At 41.9% G+C, this 22,817-nt stretch overlaps 5 protein-coding genes across 7 annotated transcripts in view; 2 read left to right on the forward strand and 3 right to left on the reverse strand.

Moving 5' to 3' along the window:
* LOC128264333 (uncharacterized) overlaps positions 1–12,966 on the reverse strand; it is a 56,983-nt gene extending 44,017 nt beyond the window's left edge. The window contains 2 exon segments of the mRNA XM_052999760.1: positions 7,310–7,646; positions 12,831–12,966. Of these exon segments, the coding sequence (XP_052855720.1) occupies positions 7,310–7,534 (225 nt within the window). The 5' untranslated portion in view covers positions 7,535–7,646; positions 12,831–12,966.
* On the reverse strand, positions 945–1,784 carry LOC128264342 (uncharacterized). The gene has a single exon (XM_052999774.1). It carries the CDS (start codon positions 1,741–1,743, stop codon positions 1,198–1,200), a length of 546 nt encoding a protein of 181 aa, XP_052855734.1. The 5' UTR covers positions 1,744–1,784; the 3' UTR covers positions 945–1,197.
* Positions 8,355–12,968, reverse strand: LOC128264331 (histidine--tRNA ligase). Of its 3 annotated transcripts, none has more exons than XM_052999758.1 (6): positions 12,831–12,968; positions 10,894–11,169; positions 10,607–10,822; positions 9,560–9,988; positions 8,864–9,490; positions 8,355–8,808 (listed from the first exon to the last, which is right to left on the reverse strand). In XM_052999758.1, exons 2-6 carry the CDS (start codon positions 11,092–11,094, stop codon positions 8,602–8,604), a joined length of 1,680 nt encoding a protein of 559 aa, XP_052855718.1. In that variant the 5' UTR covers positions 11,095–11,169; positions 12,831–12,968; the 3' UTR covers positions 8,355–8,601. The 3 variants fall into 3 exon arrangements, with proteins under 3 accessions (XP_052855718.1, XP_052855717.1, XP_052855719.1); XM_052999757.1 differs by having other exon boundaries at positions 10,894–11,031; positions 12,831–12,958; XM_052999759.1 differs by lacking the exon at positions 10,894–11,169 and having other exon boundaries at positions 12,831–12,965.
* Positions 12,969–13,489: 521 nt separating this feature from the next.
* LOC128264337 (uncharacterized) lies at positions 13,490–15,560 on the forward strand. Its single transcript, XM_052999770.1, has 2 exons — positions 13,490–14,015; positions 14,619–15,560. The coding sequence occupies exons 1-2, from the start codon at positions 13,619–13,621 to the stop codon at positions 15,293–15,295; spliced, it is 1,074 nt and encodes a 357-aa protein (XP_052855730.1). The 5' UTR covers positions 13,490–13,618; the 3' UTR covers positions 15,296–15,560.
* Positions 15,561–16,319: 759 nt separating this feature from the next.
* On the forward strand, positions 16,320–22,788 carry LOC128264330 (scoloptoxin SSD14). Its single transcript, XM_052999756.1, has 4 exons — positions 16,320–16,616; positions 19,892–21,097; positions 21,967–22,207; positions 22,280–22,788. The coding sequence occupies exons 1-4, from the start codon at positions 16,612–16,614 to the stop codon at positions 22,565–22,567; spliced, it is 1,740 nt and encodes a 579-aa protein (XP_052855716.1). The 5' UTR covers positions 16,320–16,611; the 3' UTR covers positions 22,568–22,788.
* The last annotated feature ends 29 nt before the right edge of the window (positions 22,789–22,817 follow it).

Raw genomic sequence — 22,817 nt, forward strand, 5'->3', positions numbered from 1 at the left:
GCCTGCCCTTGATAAATGAGTCGGCGCCGCCTACGCCTCTAGTTCCCAGTACAGGGGTACCGGGGTACCAGAGTACCGAGAATCGGACGTCGGACGTCCAGGGGTTGACGCCTTCGCCTTCGCCTTCTGCAGTTTGCGGTGCGCCGCAACGCCGATCAAACGCGATAAACGCTGGGTGGGTTACGTGGCTGCGGTTGACAGTGTCAACGGTTGCAAGTCAAAATTAATTAGAATTTTTCAACTGCGAAATACCCCTTCCCCTCGCTGGACGAAAAAAACCAAGGGGATGCACTATGGCCCAATCTACTCCAAGGAACCTTGAGCGAAAGCGGTAAATTGAAATCAGTACAAAACACTGGAACACACAACAGAAAAAGAAAAAAAAAAAAAAGAAAAAGAGCGATCATTAATCATCGAGGCGAAAAGGGTTGACAAGCTGCGCATTGCTATTGCCACAGGGTTGCTGCTGTTGCTTTTGAGTTCCGGCCTCTTCCGCTCCTTGACCGGAATCACATCCGCCAAAACAGCACCAGCAACAACAACAACAACAACAACAAAGGGCCTGGGGGTTGAGTAACCCTAATGCATTTAATGTCTCCTGATGGCTGCTGGATAAATAAATAAATTCGAGAGACACCAGTACTCGCACCAGGTAATATCATCCTAGAGGAGCTCTGATTTTATAGACTCCTTTTCGATGTTAATAGGGTTATTATCATCATAAAAAAGGGTGTATACCAGCATTCGATTTTGTTTTTAAAATCAATACTGTTTGGTTTTTAATAATTTGTTGGAAATATGTTCTTTTTTAAGTTCACACATTAGAATCAACCATATTTTAAACTCTCAAGGAATTATAAGTGTTTCGAATAAAGTATAACCTAGGTTTTATACTTATAAGAAAACACTTATAAACTTTATCTTAAAACCAAATTCATTGATGTGTTATTCAAAATTGAACTCTTTCGTTTATAAAGTTTTATTACAAACAAAAGGCTTAACCTTTGGACACCATTTTTTTACATTGGGATGCTTTAAATATTTTAATATTAATAGGCGAAAAATACTTAAGAACTCTTCAATTACAAACTTAAAACCTTGTAATACAAAATGTTAAAAGTTAATCCTTTTTAAGGTATGCAGTTACAAAAAAAGGACTATTTGAGGTATAGAGCGGTAGTAACATCTGTTTTTGAATTAGTTGCTCGGTGGCGAGTTCTCGGCGGATGAGGATGCCTGCTCCATGGAGCTGCCCAGCTGATCTTGGGACACCTGCTCCTCCTCCTGTCCCTCGTCGAAGTCCTCCTCCTCCTGCTCCTCCTCCGCGAGCAGCAGTTGCATGGCCTCCACGCTGCTCTCGTTGACCATCTCCCGCAGGGCCTGTGCCATCCTCTGATCCCGCATCATCTGGACGATGGCGTCGTCCGTGGCCAGGGGTTGTCCCAAAAGGGAGCTGCGCAGCTGCTTCAAACGCTGGCGACTACGACGCCGTTTCCGGGATTCACCGTCATCCGCTCCTTCGACCAAAATCTGTACCGCCCGCTGTACGTTGTTGTTGCTACGGGCCAGCGAAAGGCGAACCTCGCCCTCGGGATAACCCATGGCCATCACCAGCTTCACCAGGCGCTCCGTTTCACTGGCATCCGTCGCCACTGCCGCAGACGAGGTTTCCTCGGGAGATCCTGCTCCTCTTGCTCCAGTTTCTGGCGGGGACTTCACTTGCATTTGCTCCACTTGCGACATCTTGCGAGCTTTACTTTAATACACTTTGGACTTTGGACTGTATATCGATATCAAATCAGCTGATCCTTTCCCACCCTTTTCATTTGGTTTCAAACCAGGCAAAATGATCGTACCCCTTTATAATTGTAGTGTGGCCGAATTTTGAATAAATCCTTACATAATGAACTTTGACCTATTCAAAACCACATCATTTGAACATTAAGAACAATTGCCATTTATGTATAATCACGTTCAACTTAATGCATATTATTTCACACATATACAAATTTAATTTGATTCTCATTAAATTTTTAATACACGTAATCAGATATTAATTTATTCATTAACAAATTTAATCTCCTTCTATTTTTTAATGTACATACATATTATTGCATGGAAATGACCCAACCTTCTACTATTGAATAGTTTTTAATGACACAAGACAGATAACTTCTTTGAATTTTCTGCACGGATCCTTAGCTGATTGCGGATATATCGATTGCTCCTTGTTTTATTTCCCCATTTTACATATTTTGGGCAAAGGCAATAAGCCAAAAAACACAATTACAAGCGGAGCAACAACAGATATCGGACCAGAGCCCAAGTCCCACATCTGCTGCCTCTTTTGCCAACTTTGACTTCTATTTATGCGTTGCACAATTTTAAATAATCACCCCATTGGGAAATTTCGGGCGAAATACCCTTTCATGGCGCCCCCGTAACTCTCGGTACTTGTGTGTTATTTACCCTGATTTATTGCCATTTTCTTTTGGTTGTTGTTGCTGTTGCTGTTGCGCCTTTCTGGTCACTCTTTGTTTAGAAAGCAGAAAGCAGGGTCACGAACAAGTGGCCCGTAAAAAACATTGCCAAGCCAAAACCCTCATCTATCACAATTTCTTGGGCGCTCTGCTCTTAACTCTTACATTTTTGGGTTTAAAAACGCATTATTTGGCTCTTTTGGTAATTGAAGTTTTTAGTTTTCATTAGCCGGCTCTCGGAAAGGTCCCAAAAACCAACAAAAAAATATGAGAAATAGGGGTAGTGGCGACAAGGGACGACACTTGGTAAGCAGAGATAAATTGCACCTTTAAATTAACCCATTAACGAGTTTCGGGACACTCGAGTGAGGACGTTGCTAATATGGATACAAAATCCATAATTAAATCCATATGATTTCGACTATTATTAGGATTTTTTTGTTAATGCCTAGTTTATAATAATCATTGAGCATACGAAATTAAACCATATTATGTTGAACTGTTGCGTTTTAAAAATATAACAACAAATTTCCCCCAAATTCATAGCAATTCATAGTTTCTAAAGAACTATGGATACCAATTTCCGGGGTTAGAAAAAGGGAATTATATTTTAAAGTCGCTCTTTCAATCCCTTAATATAATACAGCCAATAAAGGCGGCATGCATTGTAAGTCGATACATTTGTGCAATTGCCTTTATCCATTTTAAAGCGGAAATGAAAAGTTCAGCCCGCTCTGAAAAGCGCTTGAAATATGTGCGAAACGCGTGTGCCAAGTGCTCCGGAGCCCAAAGACCGCGATACTTATCGGGTGTCGTCGCCATCGACGTCGAAGTCGAAGTCGAGCAATTCGAATTGTTCGGATCGATTCTACAACAAATGGCGAAATCACTTAACACACCGTTAACACCCACATTAGTTGTACTCCGTCGCACGTGAAGATGTGAAGATGGCGATGGACAGGGGCGGCTGGCTGCGTTCCACTTACAGCCAACCAAGCCAGGCAAGCCAAAGCCAGAGTTTCAATTACTTTTAACAAAGTAACCACCACCAAAATTATTATACCAAGCCAAGGAACTCCGCGTCTCATAATCGAATTAAATGCATTGCCCTTGGGGGGAAGGGAAAAATACGGGGCCGAGTCGAAAAAGTCATTAAAAACGCAGGCCAAACGATTGCACGCAAATTTGCTGGTCCCGCTCGCTGTCTTTGTTACCGCTTCCAATCCCCTGCCGATTTCCCACATCTTGCTACCGGTTGCTCACAGACGAGGTCAGGAAAGTAGCACCCAAAGTCCATTGAAATAAATTCAATTCGATTCGAAATTGGCTTAAACATAACTTAACTGCAGTTTTTTATTTTTGTAGAATTTTTTTTGTAATACATTTTTTTACAATATTAGGACAATACAATACAGTATTTGAACTTTCTCAAGATAGATACAAATTCAATAGGCTTGTATCTATTATAAAAGACAGTTTTTTGAAAATACGTTTTAATTATTGAATTTTTCTAATAAAAAAAACTGTTTTTTTAAGTATCAAAAATAATATTTAGAAGGTAATAAATAAATAATTTTTTTGATATTTTTATTTGAAATTAAATGTTTATTAACACTTTTTTAAGCACCCTGTTAAATTCCTGTACTTTAAAATACTGTATTTTAAGTTTTAATTTTAATTTAAATGAGCCACCCTCTTTAATTTCTGTGTTTGAAAATGCTGTATCATTTGTTCCAAAAACAGTAAAATTATGATATTTTTTAGCTCTAGCTATGTGCCCTTGACAGTAGCCATCACCCATTCAGTCGCACACATGAGCTGGTCGAACTATGAATGGAATTGGCAATGAAATCGCACGTGGCGATTCTCTGGTCACCCGCGATAAGGAACTGCCGTCGCGTGTCTCTGCCCCCCGGATCTCCTCCCCGGCTCAGCCGAATCTCTCCGGAGCAGAGATACTATCGATGAATGGACCGGCTGAACGGATGAATGAGGTGAGTGAGTGAGCGCCGTGCATTTATGACTCTGAATCCGATTCTGAGCCATATTCATTTTCATCGGGCGATAATCGTTATTAATATTATTAGTGTTTGTTTGCGGGCTGCCCTGCAGGCAGGATACTTTGACGTAGGACGAGGATATGTGACCCAGGCACCCTGTGGTGACAATCCTTTATGGCAAAAACCAACGCTTATTAATAAGAACTCTTTTTGTACTCTGTAGTTTATATTTAGCTAACATAATAAAGGGTTTTATCTACTTCTTTGATGATCTAACACCCCTTATAATATCCCACTATATTGGGCGTTAATTTATTGCCAAGCCGCTGAACTGTGAATTGGAAAATTGAAGCTTAGTTTGGCAGATAGATTTCATCTATATGAAAGATGGTGAAGGGTACTCCTCCCAAAGGATTTCAACATATTAAAGATAAAAGCCCTTAAATCGGATCTGAGTTAAGATTTATAGACATTTATGTCCTGTTGGTCAATGATAAAATACTTTAATAACTGACCTCGAAACTGGCCGAGACTTTTCCACACTCCCACACACATTAAAAGTTGAACACCTCCCCATAAATATTCATACAAATTGACTTTGTGATCGGCTGGACTGGAAAATGGCAGTCGAGCTTAGCAAATCACAAATTTATGGGGCAATCCATCAATGCCAATGCGACGGGCGATTTTAAAAGGGAACTCTCTTCGCACCACCAAACTAAAGCAAACTGAAGCAAACAGAAGCAAACCGAACCGAACTATACGAAACCACTGTACCGCTCTAATCGCTTCCCACGATCGCCGCCGCGCAACGAGCATTTCCATATGTAAAGTTGCGCCTTCATTAATCCGTAAATTAGAAGCATTGAATGATATCAGTCGCCCTCTGAAGTGCACCCTCTTCCCGGATCCCGGATCCCGGATTCCCCTGATTTCCCCAGAAACAAATCACTGCACACACGAAAACATGCACACGGGGTTCACTTCAGGCCGAGCTACCAAGGGCAAACCTTGAAATCCTAGCCCAACACAATCCACTGCAATCCCACCACCACCACCACCACCACTGCCACCGTCAGCCACTCCGAACAGTGGAACATTTCCTTTTAAATATATAATATAAAATAATCGCTTCTTTAAATAATATATATAATATAAATATTTTGATTTCCTGGCTTAAAGAAATTTTTATTTTCTCAATTTTTTTAAATACCCAAAAAAACCTCACAAAAGTTTTATTTCCCTAAATTACATTTTTAAGTTGAGATTAATACCAAATATTGGAATCTAGAAAAAGTTATTGATACAAAATATGTATCTTCCTGGTATAGTTTTTTTTTATTTATTTTTCATGTTTGTTAAATGAGTTTTTAAGTAAACAAGTTGAGTTACATAAATTTAAAGAATTTTAAAATAAATACATTTTTTTCTAAGCATCGATTGCAATTTTTGGCCATGCCAGCCCACTGTGCGACCCCTGGCAACCTTCAAATTCATCGCAGTGACATGTCAGCGGCAGCAGCATAGACACAACAACAAATTGTTGGACAATCGTTGAAACGAAACGAAATTTCATATTAAAACTGTATTAGCCGGCAGAGATCTCTGTGGCGGCGCCTGTCAGAATCAGAATCAGAATCAGAATCAGAACCAGTCCGTCGTCGCGTTGGGTCATTTGAATGAGGAGCGGCCCTGCCACCCTCTGCCACCCCCCCACTGCCCAACCACCCCTCCGTCCTGGCACCTTGCCATCAAATTGCACGCACTGAAGCATGAGAAATGCGGGGACAGCCTCAATCAGGACTCAGTTCGAGTGTAAAAACGAGGCGATGAGCAGCCGCGAACCGCTTGACATTTCAGTGCTGTGCATAATTAAATTAAGAGATGCCAAAAGCGGTACACAGCGGTAAAAAGGGGGATAGTTATATAACAAAATATATATCAAATAGTAAAGCAGATAAAGCGAATGGAAATATTGCCTTAAGACGTGTTGTTATGCTGAATACTGGGTTTGGTGACCCCTATTCAATAGGTAATGAGCTTAGTAAAACGATTACCCGGGTAGTTACAATTCAAAAATATATACAAATTTTAAATAAGTTGAGAGAAAGGACATAAAATACTTAATTTTTTCACCAAGATAAGTTATAATGCTGAATACTGGGTTTTGGTGACCCGGATCCAATAGTTATTGAGATTAGCAGAAAGGTAACCTAAACCCAGTACGTTTACTAAAAAAAGATGTTGGTGACCTTGGTAAAAAACTATAACGAATTTTTTGAATACACTTGATACATTGTAAGAACATTTATGTATGAGATGGCCCTTTTTATAAGTGTAGAGCAAAGCGTTGTCAAGTAAGAAAGTTATTTTTGAAAATCTGGGTCTCATTTTCTTCTTTTTTTGTGTATAGGAAAAAAAACAGCCTCACTTTTCAGTTCCATTCCTGATATTTATGTAAATGATTGGCTAAAAGATTACAAAAGGAACTCTTAATGACAGGAGTTTCTTAAGGAAAAGCAGGAAACATTCCTTAGAAAAGCTCGCAAAAGAAGGCTCTTCGATTAGAAGCAGCCAAAAAACTGGGGTAAATCGCGGAGATCAATGGCAGTTCGATACCCTAAGGATAAGGATAAGCCAGTTGGAACCTCTATCAGCCCTTGCTGATGGTTTAGCACTTGCAGCTGATCCATTGGACACCAGGGCGACTTGGAGCATTACCTTTAAGAGTTGGGGGAAACAACACCAGTGCGCACAGGATTCCCAACACCTGGATAACCCGTAGGGCTACCCCTTAAATGTATCCGCATACAAGTTCGAATCACTAACCTTGAATCCCACTGGCTCCAGGACGGGGGGCGTGACGAGGGCGGCGGGATTGAGCTCGATGTTGATGTTGTTGGGCTCCATGATGAGCCCCAGGCTCTGCAGGTTGCACACCTCCGGCAGCTGAAGGGTGGGCGTGGGCACCTTGAGCACCGCCACGGTGCAGTCGATGCCCGACGCCGTCACCGTCACCGTCGCAGTCGCAGTCGCGGGCAGCGTCTCCGGCATGCTGGCCACCGCCACTTCAGACGGCCCCGCCCGCTGCTCCCCGGCGCTGCTCCTCCGCCTCCTCCCGATCCCTATGCTGACTCCGATCTTGACCGGTGGCCTGGTTAAAGTTCTGCAAGAGATTAATGCGGGCAATAAGGTTATTGACAGGGAAACTACCTATGATTAGTACACATAATTATTCTAGGATGTAGTAGGTTTAAAGAAAAAAAAGTATATGATATTTATATGATTTCCAATCACACACAGAATTAACTATACTTAGTACATGTATTCAATTTTATGATACAACAGAAGTCTTTGTAGATACAAACAAAAAGATGTGCATGGTTAAAATAGTAAGCCTGAAAGTATAAAGCCTTATACTAATCGGATAAGTATTTATTGGGATATGGTATTTGATATATATACGTTTTAGGATATAACAAAAATCTTTGTATTTTCAAACACAAAGGATTTACATGCCTAAAAGTATTAAGTAATTGTTGGTTACCCAATATGATTCATAGTTAATGCTTAAAGAATAAGGCAAATGCCTGAAAGTATATGGATAAGTGTTTATTGGAATATGGTATCTGATTTCAAGGCATACTTTTAGGAAATATTCAATCTTTGGATAGCTAACAAAAAGTTAACTCAAATCAGGCACCAAAAAAATCATTATTCATATTTTTTAAACAAAAAAAGCAAAAATATCCTACAAATAATTTAAATCTATAATATTTATGCATTAAGGTTTCAAGTATATTTCTTGAGCTTTGTTTTCCATTTTTAAGTCTTAAATGGATTCCCCAAATTGAGAACCCTAGAAAAACCACAGTTTCCGGCTTAAATGCGAGTCGCTTTAGCGTTTATTTGTTTCTGTTTAGCGTTCATTTTGGTATGATTCCTATGGTTACACTGTGGACCTAAGCATAGTAGCACGCGGCGCCTCCGGCAGGACACCAAAAATACAAAACGTACAAATAGGAAAAAAAATCTGTATACTTCGATGCTTAATGTGGTTCATAAATTAGGAGCGGAAGCTAATATCAGTGTCATGAAAACAAAAAAAAATAAGGAACAGCCTAGGCGGCCTGCTGGCGCTGCCGGATTTCGGCGGCCAGATCCTCCAGCTTGACGTTGGTCTCCTGGCGCGAGGTCACCTCGCGCAGCTTCACCAATCCCTGGGCCAACTCCGCGTCGCCAAGGACCACCACCAGTGGTATCTGGTGCTCCTCGCAGTGCTGCAGCTGCGCCAGCAGCTTGGGATTCAGTTTGTAAGAGTGCTCCGCCTGCGCAGAAGGTAGAGTGTTAGTATGAAATCGCATGGTTCGAGGTTGAACCCACCTTTACGCCCGCGTCCCAGAGCTGGTTCAGAACCTTCAGTCTCTGCTCGTGCAGCCCCTTGTGGGCCGAGGCCACGTAGACCTCCACGTCGCTGGTGCGCAGCTTCAGACCGCTGGCAGCCGCTCGCGCCTCCAGCACGCTGAAGATGCGCTCCACGCCAATGGAGACGCCCACGCAGGGCACAGCCTTGCCGCGCGGATCGAACATGCCCACCAGGTTGTCGTAGCGACCGCCGCCGGCCACAGAGCCCACGGTGGCCGGCTCATTCGCCTGCTCGCCGCCGTTCTGCTGCGATGTCGTCTTCGCCGGAGATCCCACGACGGCGGATTCGCCCTTGAGCACTCCCTCGTAGATCACACCGGTGTAGTAGTCCAGGCCCCGGGCCAGACTCAGATCGAAGCTAACGCGTTCGTCTAGGCCAAAGATCGAGCAGTACTTGAGGAGTAGCTGCATACCCTCCAGACCCTTCACCGCATTGGGCACAGCCTTCAGCTTTTCGTCGGTCAGCAGCAGCTCCACCAGCTCGGCACCGCCACTCAGACGCACGTACTCGCCAATTCGATCCGCTGCCGCCTCGTCCAGACCCTTCTCCGTCACCATCTCCTTGCGCACATCCGCCCAGGAGGACTACAACAGAAAGATACAATAGAACTTTAGTCTACGAAGCTCATTCACCAGTGATTAAATTGAGCTCACCTTGTCCAACTTATCCACCGCCGAGCAGATGGTGCGGAAACTGTCCGCTGGCACTCCGCACGCTTGGAACATGCCGTCCAACAGTTGGCGGTGATTCAGCTTTATCACATAGTCGCCAATGTCCAGGGTGTCCAGGATCTCGGCCACGATCTTGACGCACTCGGCATCCGCCAGCATGGGATCGTAGGTGCCGGCGATATCGAAGTCGCACTGGTAGAACTCACGATAGCGGCCCTTGGTCATCGCCGGATTGTCGCGGCGGTACACCTTGGCGATGTGGTAGCGCTTGATGCTCGAGATCTTGTTCATCGCCAGGTAACGGGCCAGCGGCACGGTCAAGTCATACCGCATCGATAGGATCTCACCGCCCTGGTCCTTCAGGTCATAGATCAGCTTGGAGTCCTCGCCGTATTTGCCCGTCAGCACTTCCTGTTGCGATGGAACAATGGGAAAATCAGTCAGTATACTTAGTATATGATTACTGGATATAGCCTATAGACCATCTTATCTTAAAGTCCTAGGGTTTAGTTCTTTACTATACTGTTAAACCATTTAATACTCTTAACACTCTTAAGGAACACAGCTCTCTATACTGTGGATTCAAGTCACTTGCCTCTTTATCACCTAACATGAGTTTAGCTTGGTGCTATCGCATTTCTATAAATACACATTTGAAGACCCAATAAATATACTAATTTACATTTTATATTAATACAAATATTTGGATCAGTAGAAAAAATGGTTCTATTACGATTATAAGACTAGTTATTTTTATGTTCATAATAATCTTGTTTTACCAGAATGCTTACTACCGAAAGCTACTCTACTAAAAGGAACTATAAAACAACGGAAACATTTGCATAACTTTAAAAGTGGTTATTCTGTTTCAGAATTTTTTCAATGGTGTCTATTTAATGGGTTGCTTTTAAAAACCCTAATATATTTATCCTTACATCACTTGATGATTAACAAACAACAACTTCGAATAACTGTTACTGTTTTAACACAACTTATAAAAGATCTTCTCGAATTGGATAATAAACTCACCTTCAGTTCAAAGACGGGTGTATCGATGGCCTCGCCGCCGTGGCGCTTGAAGACCTGAACGATCTTATCGAGGACACCTTGGCGAAGGGTCATCTGCTGGGGTCCATAGTCCCTGGTGCCCTTTGGGGTCTTCAGCGTGAACTTCTGATTGGTGGGGGCGGCATCGCCACCCAATTTGGCCTTCAAGGCCAGCAAACGGGCCACCTGCTCATCGATCTGCAATAGAGGATGGGGGACACACCTTACAAATGGGGGAAAAGGTCAGGCTAATATGCTTAGTTGCTAACCTGCAGCAGTTGCTCATGTTGTTGTTGTTGTTGTTGTTCTTGTTCTTGTGCTTGTTGTTTTTGTGGCTGTTGTTGTTGTTGTTGACGTTGGGCTGGAACGCCGGACGAGTTGGCACGCCCGCCGCCAGAGGGCGCCGTCTGGAACGTTGCACACTGAAACGCAGCACTACAGCGCCACTGGCGGCCAATTGAACGCAACATGTGATTTTTTTTCTTTTTTCTTAATTTTCTTTTTTTTTTTGCAACAACTTAACTTTCTTTTGCAACTTTTCAAACCTAATTAAACAACAACAACAATAATTTTTGCTTATTTTACATCTAGAGTGTGTTTGGTGGTGAGAAGAAATGAAGTGTGACAGTGTGTTTGTATGTGTACTTGTGCAGCTGAAGCAACAAATAATAATTATAATACAATATTGCGTTCCATTGACCGTCAGCGATGAATTTTTTGTTGTTCCTCGTTTGGAAAACAAGTTTTTGCGATTTAACACTTTTTTTTTAGCACTTGAAACGCAAAAAAACAGGAAAGTGACGCGATTTAATGGAAGCTGGAAGCTCAAAAATTCAAGGACACTATCACACACAGCTAGATTCCCGTTAAACAGCTGATCCTGGCGGCCATTATTGCATACACACACCCGCAACCATTTGGGTTCCCACCATTTGCTACGCAAATTTTGGGCTACTTTTATTCGTTTTTTTAACGGAAACCAATTTTCTTTTGTTCACGATCAATAAACCATCTAAAAGTACGTACATACATTTTATACATTTAAGAACAATTTTTTTTTTTTTGTATTGCACATTTTTTTTTTTAGAAAAGTGCTTTAAAATATTTATGGATTATTAGAAACAAAAAATAAGGTAAAAGGGTATTAAACAAACATGTATGCAGTTAAAAAAAATCGGATAAATTAAAAGAAAAAGTAAAATATATATAAAACCAAAAATCACGAAACATTTTTAGTTGCAATCGGTGCAAGCCCCGTAAACTACGAATTCCTTATAGCCTAAATCACATGTTGCAGTCATTATATCTCGGATCGGTTTGTGGTCTAGCAGGTTTTTGATACAGTCACTATAACCACCATGTGCCTCTTGTACATGCCTCCTGTTTGACCAGTCTTTCGCTTAGTCAGTCAGTCGGTCATAGAACACACACACAGTGTTGCCAAGTCAGCTGTTTAGGAGGTTATTTATTTAAGCCAAATCCGAATTCTAACATAAATCTTTGACGAAAGCTCACACAATGATTTTGATAATTATCAATAAATCAATTTGAATTCAGAAGAGTAAATGCCAAAAGAAAATATATAGACTGTTTTCAGAAATATCTGATTGTTTTTGGGATTTTGCTTTGAAAATTAAAATAGAACTTGTAATTTTCTTTGGCGCTTTCACACTTTGCCGTTTTAATTAGAAGAAAGTCTTCTTTATGTATTGTAATCTAAAAAAAAGAATTTCGATTTTTTTTATTGAAATTTAATTAATTAAGCTATATTTTAAAATCGATTGTTGGCATCACTGAGTTGAACACACACGCACACTGGCGCAAAAAAGGAAGCTGTGCCCTTTGCTGTTGGCTAGAGCGAGACAACAATAACAACAGACTGGCACGAATGTAAATGTGAAAGTATGCGCGGTCTTTTAATTTCCTTTCTTTACTCTTCTGCTGTTGAATGCAATCTAATTACACTGCAAAACCCTCAAAAACCCAAAAAAGAAAAGACCAAACAAATCCAAATGCCAGCGAGGCAGCATGTGTGTGTTTTTTTGAATCTGATGAAATATGGAGTGGCATTTTGGATTTGATGACGAAAGCAGGGTTAATAATTACAGCAACAATTATTTTTACACTTATTCCATTGTACACACACAAAGCGGGATGGCACTGGAAAGGGGGCGGGGGGCTACTGGAAGTGGAACTTAAAACTGACCTTCTCCTTCGACTCCTTCGCTGTTTTCAATTGACGGACGAGATCGCCTTGCACTTTGATTTGCTCCAGTATCTGCTCACGCGTATCACTCATATTCCGGATTCGGGGCCAAAAATTAAAACGGCAAACGGTTGGCAGTCCTCTCAAAAGGCGGGCGCGCGTTTCAATCGTCTCGACACGGCGATTTATGCTGTTTTTTCCAGCTTTTTGCTGCTTTTTCTGCGCTGGCAGAAAAAAAAGTTCACTGCACGCGGTGGTCGGTGTGACCGTCGATACTTAACAGGAAAATACTGATTACCGTGGACTCAATCCATGGATTGAGACTTGGGTAATTACATTTTGGGTAATGTACATTTGAGTAAAGTTAGCAAAGTTCTAACCCATCGATTTATGGCATTAATATAGGGCTGGTATTTCAATTTCAAAAGTTATGACAGTTATTAAAAGTTAACACTTTTAAAACATTTTAACAAAAATTTAAAAAGCTAAATTTTGTTTAGTAAATACAAATATATTTAAAAAGCATTTCAAATCACACACAAATTTTAACAATTTGTCTTTATATTAAATTGATTTAAAAGCTCTTTCTTTTAATACTTTTAAAAACTCTTACTAATGTTTATTAAAAAATGTTAACAATGATTATCACTTTTTAGTTTCCCAAGCACCCCATGGAACTAACTTCACTTCAGGATTCTAGCCCTCCGGATCAGAATTGGTTTTACACCGACTGACATCGAGCTGAAGCGCTGAAGCTGGAAAACAAAAAGAGCACATACACACGCGAGATGAACAAGCCTCAAAAGACCACAAAGGTGAAGCGTGGCAAGCGCCACGCCCACACCCACGCCCACACCCACACCCACACCCGTCCCAAGACTCAGGCGCAGGACTTGGCGGCGGCGGAGGTGGAGAACGCCCGCAAGGCGGTGGAGCGCAAGCTGATCTACCTGTCCGAATCCAACCGGGCAAACGCCCCAATCCGTCCGATGAAACGCGGTACGGGCGGAGCGGCAGTGGGCGGGGCAGGGGGCGTCGTCTCAACTGGCCACGGAGTCCACCGACGCAAGCATGCCAATAAGCCGCCACCACAGGTGCCACCCAAACCACCCAAAATCCAGGAGGAAACGAGCTCTCAAGAGAAAGCGGAAAAGTATGAGAAGCGGACACGCGGTGGTTACAATGGTGAGTGATTTGGTTTTGGGATTCGGTTTTCTATGTGATCTTGGCAATGAGCAAAGCTACGGCCACCAAATTTGGTATGCAGCCCAGAACTATAGTATTACGGAAGTAATATCCAATTTAAAGTCTAAAGACATAGAGAGTGCTAGTAATCTTCAAGGATCTGTAGAAACAGTTGTTTAGAGATCTCTACGAGCATCAGATAGTAATACATTATATTCCATAATAAACCCATTTAATATGGGTGTAGGTGTCTCAATTTATATAAAAAATCGGACATCTTAAAAAATAAAAAAAGCTAAGCCTTTAGTGTTTAAGTATAAGAAATATTTAATAAAATGTATATAGTCGCTTTAATATCGCCTAGAACTTATTATTCAGATATATTTACTACAGTAACCTACAAACCCATAAAATATGGTGTTCTTAGGGATCATAATATCGTATGAAACTTTTTTTAATACTTTGGTATGTGGCTTTTTTAAGTAGTAATTATTGGTTTTTTAGAAATATTAAATAATATGTTGGTATTCGCTTTAATATTATTAATTTATCTGTATATACCCTTTTTAAGCTATTTTTTTAAATTCACTAATTTCTCAATAGTGTATCTGGAATCTCCGCGCCGCAATGGCTTGACGCCCCGGGATTACGAGGCCGAGGCGGCGCAGATGGCGGCCCTGCTGGCCGCCCATCGAACGTCCAGCGGGACGACGACCAAGTCCGGCCAACAGCTGAAGGATGAGGGCAAGGAGGGTGCTCAGGAGCTGGGCAGCTATGTGCAGCATCACCATCACCAGCTGCCCAGCTACTCGTGCCGCATTTGCGGCGCAATGTTCCACATCCGATCGCTGCTGGGTGCCCATCGGTACACCCACGACGATGACTTCGAGGCCCGCTTCCGGGGACGCCGCCAGCGGGACAGCAGCACCATCCTGGCCGCCGGCAGCCTGTGCAAGTTCTGCGACCGCAAGTTCGACCTGGAGCGAACGCTCCACATCCACCAGCTGAGCAACTGCAACCAGATACCGCCGCAGCAGCGCCGCAAGCTGGCCTTCACGGAGCTGGCCCACGAGAAGAAGGCGCCGCTGCCCAGTTTCCAGCGCTGCTCCCAGCACTCCCGTCACTCGGATCACTCGGATCACTCGAATCACTCGAATCACTCGCAACGCTCGCATCGTCGCAAGATGGGAAACAGGAGCACCACCAACATCGAAGCGAAGCAACAGCGGCTCCACAAGACCATCCTGCAGGCGTCGGCGGTGCACGAGCGCTGGCGCTAATCCCGGCCAGAATCGATCGGACCACTCGGCCAACTGGACCAACTGGACCAACGCTTCGCAACCCAGAAACATACATACATACATAGTTAAGTTAAGCAGACGTAGCCCTACTCAGCACCCAATCACTCTGGCGTTGAATAGTCACACTCAATTTATTGCGGCCAATTACAACTAAATTGAAGGTCTCCAATAACATGGGCATAGTCTTATACTAGATAATCATAATTCCATACTAGATAATCATCGAAACCAAAGAACTGTTAAAATTGGGAAATATATGATCTGTGGTCTAACAATATGTAGCCACTTATTTTGTTTAAAATATTGATTTATTAATTTTATGCTTAATATAATAGAAAACATTAAAAAACATAAAAATGCAAAAGGACTCAAATAATTTTTTTAAATCGATACGATATCTAATTATAAAGAAATTTTTGAATAAAATAGATGATTAAATGCAATTGTATAAAATACCAATAACCATTATATACTATTAATTAATTATTCGAATAGATTAAAACGCATAAAAAATAACTTTCCATATAAAAAAATTAATATAATTAATTCAATTGTTAGCTATAAATACAAAAACATTATATAAAAGTTTTTTAAGTCAAAGTGGAGTTGTTTTTTTTGTTGGAAGTAATTATATTGATATATTTTATTTGGTTTGTTTTTAATTTTAGCCGATTCTGGTTGTAGTTTTTTTTAAGTTGGCTTTAATTTCGATATTTAAATCGAGTTTGGCCTCTAAAATCGATACGATATTTGTGTGTCGGTGTCAATCCAATTCCAATTCCAGCCAGATTCCAACGCGTCAGCAGCGCTACCTTGCCGCTCGAGCTTTGGCGGTCAAGCTCGAAGCCGATCGCTCGCTCTCTCGCTCTTTCGCTTTTGGTCTCTCGCTTCGAGGCTCCACAGCTGCACCGTTCCAGCGCTCCAGCGTTATCTCTTTCGCTCTTTCGATGGGTCGTGTGCAGGGAATATACAGTTAGCATCGAAAGAGAGCCGATGTGCTCGAGCTCCAGCGGATTAGCGCCATCAGTCGATCAAAAGTGGTGCTCGCAGGCGGGAGCTGTTGGAAATCGAACGGAACATTATTGGCATATTGTTGGCCCCCAAAATTCGCAGATCACTTCTTCTTTTTTTTCATCTGTTGTTAATATTTTTTTGTTTTCGTGCTTTTGAAACTTGTTGTTGTTCTTGGTGTTTCTGTGTTTTTTGGCCAAGGCTTCCAACTTTTGCCGGTTTTGCTCTTAAATATTACCTCTTTGTAAATACACCTATATCATTCGCTGCGGTAATCACGTAAAATGAGGTAAGAATGGTGACAAACAACGGTAAATACAATGCAAATACAGTCGTACTTTTGTAACTGGAACCACTAAGAGTTGTAATCAAGTAGATAAAATATAATATTTTAAACAGTTTATTCGGGACTGAATATAAAATAATCCTAAGATCCTGGTTCAACTAAAATGTTTGCATTTTATTTTTATATTTCCAAAAAGTACATCAGAGTGTTATAGTAATTTAAAAAGTTTCTCATTTCAAATAATCTAAATCTCTGTATCAATAAAACTACATAATAACTCTTCAATAGCAAAGTTCGAGTTATAATAGTTCAACCATAAACAATTTATGGCCTACCCCATATAAATATTAAAAGCAAGCTGGAGCTAGACACTTTAATTAAAACGGTCACCTGGCATGTCAAAAGCATTTGAAATTGAATAGGGGTCAAACACAAGTTATGGGCTTATGACACTACATTGTTGGGCTCATTTATTTTTTTAACTAAACGATTTTACGTAAATGCGAGCAGGACAAATTTATGAAGATTCCAATGAGCAATAACTGACGAAAATTTAGCAACTTTTAAACTAGCTTAAAAGTAAGATAAATAGAGAAATTATTTTTCTATGTGATTCATAATTCAATCATTTTTAGTTCCGCCAGTCAGGAAATTGCAAACATTTTACACGTTTTTGCTGAGGCAACAACATCGTCACAGAACCGATAAATTATCATTGTTCCACTTGTGTAAATATAATTGTCAGCAAAAACCAAGTTGAACACATTATTTTGTCACATTAAGCATTTGACGTACAAAGGACGGCAAAAAAGGAAAAATAAAAAATAAAAATAATTGAAACATCGAGTTTGTATCAGTGTTACCCGTAGTTTAGTTGCAAGTCAGTAAATTTCTAGCATTGGGTAAGCAATTAGATCGTGACAGCAGATAAGATGAATCTACAAATATGACTATTATATCGTTAAGTAAATTAAAGAAGGGATTTTTCGAATTTGCTAGGTGATCAAATCTGGTCTACAAGATATCATATTTGGCGTCTTTGTTAAGTGCATATTAGTACTCTGTACCCCAAATGCGTATTTGCCATAATCCAGAGTTCGTTTTAAGAGTTCTGCGCAAGTCCACTCTTTAGATGGGCTTGCAGTTTATCAAAAAGCTGTCGAAAGTCGGCAATTAGCGGGTTTAGCGCTTGATTGCCACGCTTTACGATACACCATAAGATATAGTACGTGGCTGAGATATGGCCGCTCATAATGGGAATGAAGTTTATGACGGCCCAAGAACAACACGGGAATTCTTTGAGAGCGTTCATTCAGCTCTGTTTTATGGATATGACGCGATATCGTTTTGAATAAAACACTTATGGAGCAACTGCCTTTGAATGCGACAATTACGGGATTGATTTGCTGGCTAAATACGTTGAACGCTAATAGCTAACGCGCTAAAAACTGGTTTCTAATAAGCGCATAGCCCCCTGTATATATTTGCATAATTCATGAGAACCGCATCGCAATTATCGGTGGGAATGACCGTGAATTGCACGGGCTTTATTTGGACACAAAACTCTATCTATGAGTTGCCGTACCATCCGACTACATACTTACCTATACCCACTATACTATTTACACCTGCCAATCGACCAAAGATGACTTTCGTACCTCCCGGTAACGTCAGCACATAACTATACTTTATACTTATCTGTGCGCTCTGCGGCAGACACGAGTCAATTTCGATGACGGAGCAGAAATGCCTAGCAGAGTGATAGATAGAAATTTGTTTTCGGTTCTCTGATTGGAGCTGTTTACCTGAGATCTCCCTTTCCATAGATTCTGTAATTAAAAGATGTTTTCATTGCGCATACCAGCGAAGATCACATTGTATCTTATCATAGGGCATCCGAAAAGTGTCTTGTGATTACTTTTTTTCGGCTCGCTAGGTAAATTATCGTTTCTATTTTAATGTTTCCTTTTTATCCTTTTGTCTTTAATATATATTTTTGTATCTTATCATACTAGGAAAACTTAATACATGTATTTTCCATTCTGTTCTTGATCCTTTTGCCTTTAATAAATGTTATATCATTTTCCATTGAACCCCTTCAAGTATTCAGCCATATAATAGTTGCCACTTTTTATCAGTTGTTTAAAGATCGCTTCATAATCAAGTGCACACGCATATAATTGTTTTGTGGACCCAATATATTAAGGAATTTTGGTTCAAAGACCATCCCCATAAACTTTTACAGTTCTTTGACTTTGGCATTCCCGAAAAGGCCACCATTGATAAAGACGGATAAAGGGGCTTTAATCCTTTGAGTCTCAAATTTTTGCGCCGTGACATGCACTAAATAGAAATATTTGCGAATTTCCCCCCTGATAAATCTACGTTAATTATAGAAAATTGCTTGTTAATAGCGCTTGAGTTTTACGATCAATGGCCTGTTGGCGTTTTTATGGACTGCTATCGGAGAACACTCCAATATAGATAAGCCAGCCGTAGAAGGTATTTCCGGACTCATCCGGTACATGTAAATGGACATGCCCTGCATGTCCTCGGGACAACCCGAGGACATCCCTTTGTCATGGGACACTCCAGCTCCAGAGAGCAGGGCATTGATAGGGCTTTTATAATGGGAGAGCTACTGAGTCTTGAGATAGTTGTTTTCATTCACCTTGTTTGCGGTTAGATCGAACGCAATGATTCGGTTAATTTGATTTAACTGGGCTTCAATGGCCATAGATTACAGTCCCTATTATCATGTTGGCATTTCATTTTTATCTTATCCATCTTGGACACTCTTTGGTTTACTTTTATGGGTACAACACTTTAACAATTTTTTTTTATTTACTGGTTTACTTTTACGGGTACAACACGTAGACAATTGTTTTACTTAATATTTGTATTATTCAAATATAAATATCTGAAAAATAATTTTTTTTTTTATATAAAGAATAATCATTGAATTTAATCAAAAGGTAAAGATGACTAGATATAGATTGAATAACATCAGGTTATATAAAATATTATATTATTATTGTTCAAAAATAGAAGGAGATACTTTGTCTTGATAGGACTGACACGTATAGCAGGGTATTACCTATTTCGGAGTGGATTCGAATCGCAGGCGTTCCGATAGCGGCTTCGAAATCGAAATCAAAGCTAATCGGCACTCCACTTGACCAGCCCAACGAGCTCTTCAGTCTCGCGGGTGTGATGACGATCGCAGATCGCAGATCGCATGGCTGATGATGATCGTTTGCACTTCTTTATGCTTACAGGATAGTGTGGAGTATGAAGCTATTCCTATGGCTGCTACTGGCGGCCGTGATGGTGACGGCTTTGACCTTGGGCCTGGTCTTTGGATTGCGGGATCGGGATGGGCGGTATGTCAGTGGAGCCGTCGTGTCCAACGGGATCGGATGCGCCGCCGTGGGCGGTGATGTGCTGACCGATGGCGGATCGGCCGTGGACGCATCCATCGCAACGCTCCTTTGCGAGGGCCTGCTGTTGCCCCACTCGATGGGCATTGGTGGTGGCCTCGTGGCCGTCATTTACACAAGGAGCACGCGCAAGGTGGAGACCCTGATTGCCAGGGAATCGGCACCGGCGGCTGCCCACAAGGACATGTTCGTGGGCCAGTCGGAGATCACGGGCGCCTGGGCGGGAGCTGTGCCCGGCGAGATTCTGGGCTACTGGGAGATGCATCGTCGCTACGGCGTCCTGCCCTGGAAGCGTCTCTTCGAGCCGGCCATTAAGTTGGCGCGCGAGGGTCACGTTGTGTCGCGCTATCTGGCCTCTGCCATTCGTCAAAAGATTGCCAATATCCGGGCGGATCCCGGCCTATCTTCGATGTTCCTCAACGAAAATGGCGAGGCCTTCGTGGAGGGGGACTTCATGAAGCGCAGTGCCCTGGCGGACACGCTGGAGCGGATCGCCGAGAACGGGGCCAAGGAGTTCTACGATGGCGGCGAGACGGGTCGCAAGTTCGTCGAGGACATCCGTGCGCTGAACGGCACCATCACGGAGCAGGACCTGCGCGACTACAAGGTCCGCTGGGAGAGCGATGGCCATGTGGCGGCCCATGTGAGCAACAGATACACGCTCTACTCCACGCCCATGCCCAGCAGCGGGCCAGTGCTGACCTTCATCCTCAACCTGATGTCCGAACTGAACACGGACAACGAGGAGATCTACTGGCAGCGCGCCGTGGAGGCCTTCAAGCATGCCTACGGCCAGCGGACCAATTTGGGCGATATGTATGCCGACCCCGTGAACGGGGACTCCATCAATGGCACGCTGGAGCGGATGCTGCAGCCAGAGTTCCTCGAGAGCATCAGGAAGCTGATCCACGACGACCGGACGTCGCAGGAGTATCTGGACTACGGCGCCAACTTCACCGTGGAGGAGGACCACGGCACCGCCCACATGAATGTCCTGGCCACCAATGGAGATGCCGTCTCCATCACCAGCACCATCAATAACTAGTAAGTAAAATGATTTTATTACTCATATACTCAAGTTTAATTTGTTTGCTCGATTGGCTGGTAATGCCCTAGTCCCTTTGTGATTTGTGATTTATATGTCTTTATCAATTCGCTAGTCTTTAAGTTCTCAATTTATTTATTTCGTTTAAAAGTCTATTTCGACAATACAAAAATTTCTTATCTGGCTACATATTATATTATAAATTCAGTAAGAAACATAAAAATATGATCTAATCAATTATCTTTTCTCGTTTATCATGCAACTAAGGTTATTACTTAAACGAATTATTTATTTATTTGTGTTTATTCGTTCGGCTGCAATTTACAAAGAAATTTAATTATATCAAAGCCTTTTTAGCAATACTATAAGCAACTTTAACCACAAGGGTTTTTAGAAAAGGTTATTGGTTTCAAACATTTACGAACAATTGTAAACAAAACTTAAGCATAATCGATCCAGCCTGTTTTAGTTGACAAACTTGTTAACATTTTTTAGACCTTTTTTATATAAATAGAAATTATAAATGTAAATTAAATGTAAAGGTTATAGTTTAATAGTCCCTTGGCTAGATTTTAAAGTAGTGTTCAATTGACTTTTTAAATTAAAATTCGATGAGAAAAGTTACATATCGTTATTTACGCTCTGATCATAACATATTGTTTTTTAGTTATAATATGTTTAGTTTATAATAACAAGACAGATTGTTATGTAATACAATATTTTAAAGGTTTTTTTTTTAGCCTATAAATATGTAGTTTGTAAAAACAAAGGTTGTAGTCTAAAAGATGCGCTACATCATTATTATAGTTTCATACAACATATCTCTGTCACCCTGAATTGCATTAACGCGGCGTCTACTCCTCCTTAGTTTTGGCTCCAAGGTGGCCTCTCCGCAGACGGGCATCATCCTGAACGACGAGATGGACGACTTCTCCACGCCCGGCGTGGTCAATGGCTTCGGGGTGCCCGCCTCCCCGGCCAACTACATTTATCCCGGCAAGCGGCCCATGTCCTCGATGAGTCCGTGCATCGTGGTCGACCAGGATGGCAATGTGCGTCTGCTGGTCGGAGCAGCAGGTGGCACCCGCATCACCACCAGTGTGGCAGCCGTGAGTATTTTACATGATTTACTTCGTTGAAGATTGAATTTGAAAATGGAATTGGGATTTCCAACTGGCCAGGTGATTATGAAGTACCTGCTGCGTGGCGAAACCCTCTCGTCGGCGGTGAACGACGGCCGTTTGCACCACCAGTTGGCTCCCATGCGCGTCAGCTACGAGCAGGAGGTGGACTCCAGTGTCAGCTCCTATCTGCAGCAGGTGGGTCATGTGATGTACGAGGAGCCCGCCGGATCGAGTTTTGCCGCAGTCACCGCCATCGGAGCTCTGAAACAGCCGGAACCCTTCTACGATCGCCGTCGCATCGGCAGTTCACTCACCCTAGCGAAATCCAACAAGATGCAGCACTAGATTGGGCTGCTCGTGATTCCGTGATTCCGTGATTCCGTAATTTTATTTATTTAACTTAGTACGTAGTCCGTAGTCCGTGGGCCAATGTGGATGCCCTGTAAATAATTGTTAACAGTATTTCGAATAGAGAGTGTCTTCGAAAAATTTGTTTTATGTAAATAACAGGCTGTGATTGCCCAAATAGCCAAATAAATGAATTTGCATTTTGATACTGTACTAAACTTGGCTTTGTTTAATTATAGTGGGTAGG

The sequence above is a fragment of the Drosophila gunungcola genome, unplaced genomic scaffold, assembly GCF_025200985.1.
Source record: "Drosophila gunungcola strain Sukarami unplaced genomic scaffold, Dgunungcola_SK_2 000066F, whole genome shotgun sequence".
NCBI lineage: Eukaryota > Metazoa > Arthropoda > Insecta > Diptera > Drosophilidae > Drosophila > Drosophila gunungcola.

Coding starts and splice junctions, on each gene's coding strand:
- LOC128264342 (XM_052999774.1), bottom strand. CDS start 1,743: ATGTCGCAAGTGGAGCAAATGCAAGTGAAGTCCCCGCCAGAAACTGGA.
- LOC128264331 (XM_052999757.1), bottom strand. CDS start 12,923: ATGAGTGATACGCGTGAGCAGATACTGGAGCAAATCAAAGTGCAAGGC. Junction 9,989..10,606: donor CACCCGTCTTTGAACTGAAG/GTGAGTTTATTA, acceptor CCATCGCAACAG/GAAGTGCTGACGGGCAAATA. Junction 8,809..8,863: donor TCTGGGACGCGGGCGTAAAG/GTGGGTTCAACC, acceptor CCTTCTGCGCAG/GCGGAGCACTCTTACAAACT.
- LOC128264337 (XM_052999770.1), top strand. CDS start 13,619: ATGAACAAGCCTCAAAAGACCACAAAGGTGAAGCGTGGCAAGCGCCAC. Junction 14,016..14,618: donor GACACGCGGTGGTTACAATG/GTGAGTGATTTG, acceptor ATTTCTCAATAG/TGTATCTGGAATCTCCGCGC.
- LOC128264330 (XM_052999756.1), top strand. Junction 21,098..21,966: donor ACCAGCACCATCAATAACTA/GTAAGTAAAATG, acceptor ACTCCTCCTTAG/TTTTGGCTCCAAGGTGGCCT. Junction 22,208..22,279: donor TCACCACCAGTGTGGCAGCC/GTGAGTATTTTA, acceptor CCAACTGGCCAG/GTGATTATGAAGTACCTGCT.